Consider the following 6,684-nt stretch of genomic DNA (forward strand, 5'->3'; position numbering starts at 1 on the left):
AAGTCTGGTTGCCCCTAGTAACGCATCGTTTCTCCTGACTGGGAAGCTTTCGCACGTGAAACAGTGTCACTCAACTAAGCCGGTGAAGATGCTGGATATAGTGTTACAAGAAGCTGAAAAAGCTGGCGAAAAACGAATTTTATCGTTTTTCTTTGTGAGCGTTTAGAATCGATTGTTTACATTTGCACTAGGCCAGGCAAAAGTGTGCCGAAGAGTGTCGCGTGTGGCGTTTCGTTTATGTCCCTCCCCAACCCGTAGTTGCACGTAGCAAGCACACGACGTAACGGATCTTATGAAACCTTCGGCCGGCGACGCACGCGATAGGATGCCCTTGTCCGGTACCCCTAACGACGTTGCTACCCTTCGCCGATCCTGGACCGAGTATCATGCTCACAGAGTCTATCGTCGAGCGTGCGACGCCCCACAAAAGTCACCGACCAGCACCACAACCAGGAATCAGCAGAACGAACTTCGGGAGAAGCAATCGTATTGCCGCAGCACCGGATCCAGAAAATACCAGCAAAGCGTACTCTTTCACCACCGCGACGACTTCCTTTCTTCAGCGACATCGTGAACAGTTTACCAATTGGGCGCGTAAGCTAACGCGCAATCGGTTCTGCTCCTCGCAGGATAATCTTGGTGCATCGGAGTATCGGAAGGATCGTCGTATACACGGGCTCCAGTTACCGTTGCATCCACTGCAACTTCTCGGTTGGTTTGCGTTAGTTCTGTTTGGCTACTCCACGTTCGGTGTGTTAATCCCGGCACTAGAACCATCGTTACAACCTCCACTGTACATTGCTCTTACCGTGCTGTACGTGTTTCATCTTGCTACCCATCTAACCGCACTGCTACTTGACCCAGCCGATCCAGAGTTACGTCGTTTAGGGCCGGCCAGCAAAACCGTGGTGCCCGAGTTCGATCGTACCCGGCATTCGCACGTGATCGAGAACGGTCGGTGCCATCTGTGCAACATCCGTACGACCAGCGTCCGTACCAAACACTGCAGCGTGTGCAACAAGTGCGTCGGTACCTTCGACCATCACTGCAAATGGTTGAACCATTGCGTCGGTGGACGGAACTATGTCGCCTTTCTGATGTGTGTGGTGAGTGCGGTCATAGCGGCGCTGGTCATCCTGGCCGCAGCCATCGTCGAGATCGTGCTGTACCATGTGCAGCCGGTTGGTTGGCTTAATTTGGCATGGTTCGGGCTGCTGGACGTTGGTGATCAGACACCGTCCGATGAGGGTGTTGAGCTTGAGCTGACTACTGTTAGCACCAGTTCGGTCGGGACATCACTAGCGGACGATACGAGCACGGCAGGTGGACTGTTGTTTGAGAACCTCACCACCTCTGCCCAGGACATCCTACTCAATGGGACTGTTGGTGGAATTTTCGGTGGTGGAGATACAGGGAACAGTTCCGGAACTGTGGTCGGTTCGACGAACACGACGACGCAATCGAATACAACGGCTACTGTAGCTGCGGCTGCTGCCGAAGGTATAGCACTACATCACACAGTGTTCCTGGTATTTGTTGCATCGCTCGGAATTTTGGCAGCTATAGCTGCGGGATTACTGTTGCATCTGTGCTTCTTTCATGTGTACATCTCTTTTCTGGGTCTTACAACGTACGAGTATATACGTAACAATCGACAGGCAGCGGGTGCGCAACAAAACCGAGCAAATGGTAGAGAACATGGGGCACACCTTTCGAATGGACCACCGCAGCTCGGTGGAGATGTTGAAAATGCACCATCAAAGTTTTCGCTCTTCTCCAACTGTACCCATGCAGGGTCGCGCAAATTCCCCGAGGTGTACATCTGTTCCTCGATCAATCAAAAGACTTCCGCTACGATCAACGGTCCACCGACAGGAGTGTCTTTGCTGGGTCGGCGAGGAAGTTCTAGCATGCCAAATTCTCCCGCTATAATTCTCCCTGGTCAGCTAAACGATCTTAACCGGGTGAGACCTCGTACACTGCATTGCTGTGATAGTAGCAGCACAGAATGCCGAAACAACATCACAGCTGCTGGGTTGCGGACTGTGACAGCAAACGTTGCATCCAGCTCGTCCAGCACCGTAACGACATCGACGAACGGTAATGGGGACGAACCGCAGCACCAACATCTTCAGCAGCAGCAACATCATCACCATCAGAAGGCTACCTTCTATCTCTGTTCGATGTTAGAAGATGATCCACATGAGGATCCTTCCGAAGGGAAGAATTCCGGCAATTGCCAAGGTACGCGGACGTTTCACTGCTGTTCTCAGTACAGTCGCCAGATGGCTGCAGCACACACCTCCTCAACCATGACCACTAACAATAACAATCACCACCGCCAGCATCATCATCATGGGAACGATTTTCTTGCTGCTGCAACGGCAGCCACCCTGCTCGCCACTACCATGACCACGTTGACGACAACGACAACGACTTCCGAGGAGGCATACATCCAATACACGGAGCGTTGTTCTTGCTGCAGCTTCCAAATGCAGAAACCTGTGATGCAACCGTCAGCCGATGGGACAGCAACGACAGCACGGAGGCATCCTCTCCACTCGTACGATTTGCATCCGTTTCGGAGAGGTTCCGATAAGGTTCCTGCACTAGTGGAGCATCAGCAACCACAGCACCAGCAGCAAGGTGGACGACGGCTGTGCTGTGCGAGCGAATCCCTTGCCGCAGTAAAGTCGCACCACCGATGGAAAAGGAAATGGAACTGTTGCTCGAGCGTGCCAGATAGTCCGGACATTCCGGTTGATATGAGAACCATCTCCGGTACGGTGTCCGTTTCCGGCAGTCGCACCGTAATGAGTGCTCAGATTGATACCGCGACCCAACCCGACTTACCGACGATCAGGAACGTTACGGAGCAGCAACAGCAACATACGACATCGATTGAGCGTCACTCACACGGCGCACCAGAACTGACATGTAATGAAAACTGTGCCAACAATAACTGTAGTAGCGTTAGTGTTAGTAGTAGCTCCCGTGCGATGGCCGTTCGAGCTGTGAAGGAGGATGAAACGACCGTCATCGAACCAGCCACGACGGTGTCCACTTCTGCTTCATCTTCTTCTTCTTCTTCTTCTGCGATAGAAATTCTAAACTCCGATGCCAACGGGAACGAGCTGGCGCACGAACGAGATGCAAGTACGACTTCGCCGGCCAGTGTTTCCCCCGTGCCGAAACGTCCCCGAGCGAGACTCGTCCGTCCGTGGCCGGTGGTCCGCTTGCGACACATGATGCGTATGATTGATCGCTACCGGAGACCTCGCTGTCGTGCGAATCTTGCCGGCACTACTAGTGGCAGCAGTGTGACGGTATCGGCAGTGGGAAGTGGTAGTTCTGGAGGTATTGGCAGTGGGAGCTCTATCCGGCAGAACCAGGTACGTCCACTATCGTCCAGTGAGTTTGCGAGCGCTCTGCTTACGGTACCTGGGTTTGGTGCGTCGGCACTGGCAGCGGCAGCTGCTGCGGCTGCTGCAGCATCCTCTTCCTCCTCGGCTTCAGCTGTTTCACCTTCCGGTTCGACATCCGATGGACCAGGATCTCCGTCCGTGCATCTTCGCTCGCCAACGATGCGTGGATCGTCCGAGTCTTCGTCATCGATCACGATGCCGGTTTTGCCACCGCCGGCTCGGCGACGATTAAAAGGCGGTGGTGCGGGTTGCGTGGAACAGTTGCCGGAGTTGATTGGAGACATCACCACACCGTCCTCTACGTCGGGATCATCCGTCCGAGGTCCGGTTCATCCGCCGATGAACTACAGGCGAAGCCGCCGTAAGAATATTATTCGCAACCGTAGCCCAACACTATCGCCGATACACGAGTCCGGCCTATCGAATCCGACTTCTCCACAGCCCTGTCGGCACGTTTATCCCATTTGCTCGTCCAGCACGAACTCGGGGGTGATTCCACTCGTAACGACGACTGGGTATACGGATCAATCACCCTAAGATGGGGTGAAGTTGTATCGAAAGCAAAAAAAAATGTAGTTAGAACAATGTTGTCGGGTGTGCAATCACGTCTAGTGATCCAGTACTATCTACTCTGTCGATACTGGGACAAGTAACCAGTGCACCGTATCTCCGATTCTAGTAAACGTAGTCACCTGCCAGTGTGGAGAGGCGAACTTGCAACAGGTCCTTTGGTCACCACCCATTCGGTGCCTACCACAGAGAACAAGACTAGACTGTCGTTGTGTTTGTGTAGTTCGAAAATGAATCGTTACCTAGGTGTACAGTGGAAGCACGTGAAACAAAATGAAACGAATACCGTTGCGTTTTTTTAAGAGACTTAGATCCAAATTGATCCCCCCCGTTTTGAGGCTGACACGTAATTTCACAACGCATAAACGGAAGCAAACCGGTGTCGGCCACCGGAAGAAGAAGTAATATGCGATACAACGAAAATATTGGCAAGATAGCGGGAAACATAAATCAAAATTTGTGCGTGTGGGGCACGGTTTGGGAAAGTGTGTTTGTGTGTTTGTTTGTATATGCATTATTCCGGCCAGAAGATGCTTCAGATACAGCATGTAGCGCGAAACAAAAAGGGATTGTAGTGTAGATAATCAATTTTTTTGTATATCAAACACGAGGTGTGTTGAGGAGTTAATGCTTGGATGCTGGAGGGTGGAAAAAGGGATAACGAAATCCTTTTTTTAGCATTATAAAACAGTACTGTTTGTTTAGAGATCGTACTGTACCGATAAAGTGAGGTTGTTGCCGTCGTACCTATACGCTGGAGTATTCGTTTCAACAAAGAGTTGTATCGATGGAAAAAAGGGATAAATAAAACAGGAACGCTTTTTCACGTTGTTTGTTAGAGGTGCCTGTAGGTTTCGGCAATGTTTGTGAGGTAGTGAGTATGAGTCAAATGTAGCCGCTACCCAGCCAGCCTGTCTTGATGTAGACACTTGTGTGTGTGTGCAATGTTTGTGTGATGGGCGTCCGTGTGTCGCGTGCGCGCTTGTGTGTGTGTGATTGCCTCTATGTTCGCTTTTAAACTTCTAAATAATTCAAGTAACGTATTGCCAACCATTTCTGCTCGGATTTTCCTTTCACTTTATCCGGGTTTTCCCAATCTTAAGGAAGATGCTCTATCACCAATCACAGGCGAGTTTTTCCTCCTGATTTGAATTTCATATGCATCCGTCAATACGTCTCTGTGTGCGCGCGCGTTTGCTGAGTGGCTTTTTGTAAAAAAGCATCACTGAATGGTGTGTAGTGCGTAGTGGTTGGCATACGGGTGAGATTGATCAACTCTTCAATGCCAATAAATAACTGTCTGAAATGAACGGAAAGAAGTAAAAAGGTAAAAAAGGATGAAAGGATGAAAGGGAGGTAGAAAATATCGCAACCAACTAAATGCAAAAATCTATATCCAAGGCAAAATAGACTTTTAACAGGTAATATAACACTACACGTACACCGGAAATATCCCCTTTATCCCCGTGATAGTATGGAAAGTTGATTAATAACGAGCAGTGGCTGCGAATGAATGCGAGCAGGGCGGTGTGCGAATGAAGCATTTGTAAAGCAACGAAATGATAGCGGATAATGTACGCATGCACGTAAAAAGAGCAAAATCCCGACTTTATTATGGAATAAAACGATAGGAGAGTGCACCCCGAGAAGACTTAGAACGAGCAAACGGTGAAAATGCGCATTTTTTTAGGGGAACTATGAACTATTTTTTTATGTCGCTTTTCCTGATCGTAAAGCAGATCCGTAAAGCATGTGGCGAAATGTATAAAAAGAGACATAAAACACCCACACAAAGAGTTAGTAATTTCGACGAAAAACTGCATAAATGCGTTACAAACGTTGCAAAGAAGCGCGTTTGGATGTATGTTTGTATGTGTAACCCGGAGCACGGAGTGAAAACCGTTCCAGACGAGTGTGATGTTGGGAAAAAGATATATTATATATATATATATACATAGTAATAAATAATTGTTTATTTGAAAACATAACATAACAAAAGTGAACAAATGGCAATGTGAAAGGATCGAATATTTTACTTGTTGATGACAGAAAGTTAAGTGTAAAAGTAAGTCTACGCTTGGAAGGACCAACACTTTTTTTTATTACTTTAGATCTATCATACCGATATGCCTGGACTTCGCCTCTTTATTGATCTAGATATCAAATGAAAATTAAGGTTTTATGTTGAATTTTTGTTTAACATAAGTGCGAGTGTTTTATAAGTTTAAATTGCTTTAAAATATCCTTAAAATTGATATTGCATACTTGTACGCATTGCAGTGCTTAACATGCAGTGCCCATGTTAGTTGGGTTCTCTTTGTTTGTTAGTCTGATCTTCTGGACAAGTGATGGGAAAGCTTTTTTTTCGGAACGGAACGGGACTAATTGATTTCCAGAAAGGAGTGAAATGAACCTGATAGGTTCTTCGAATCTTTGTTTAATTTATTTTAAGTTTGATGGCTTGCGCCGTATTGTCAAGGTCTTTGAATCTACTTCAAAAAAAATTAAAAGCGTCACAGTGCCTCTCTGTGCCTCCTCCTACAGTCTAGCCAAAGACCTTCAAGGACCTTCCTTCTTCAGAAAGGACCGCAAGCTCGACAAAAAAAGTTTCCTCATTTCTTTTTCTTGGCTTAATGACCTACTAGGTCATGCTGGCCATTGAATGGTTTACTAGACTTGCTGATACCAC

At 48.1% G+C, this 6,684-nt stretch overlaps 1 protein-coding gene across 1 annotated transcript; it reads left to right on the forward strand.

Moving 5' to 3' along the window:
* Window positions 1-257: 257 nt before the first annotated feature.
* On the forward strand, window positions 258-3,964 carry LOC126563918 (uncharacterized). Its single transcript, XM_050220718.1, has one exon. It carries the CDS (start codon window positions 387-389, stop codon window positions 3,960-3,962), a length of 3,576 nt encoding a protein of 1,191 aa, XP_050076675.1. The 5' UTR covers window positions 258-386; the 3' UTR covers window positions 3,963-3,964.
* The last annotated feature ends 2,720 nt before the right edge of the window (window positions 3,965-6,684 follow it).

Source organism: Anopheles maculipalpis, chromosome 3RL, assembly GCF_943734695.1.
Source record: "Anopheles maculipalpis chromosome 3RL, idAnoMacuDA_375_x, whole genome shotgun sequence".
NCBI lineage: Eukaryota > Metazoa > Arthropoda > Insecta > Diptera > Culicidae > Anopheles > Anopheles maculipalpis.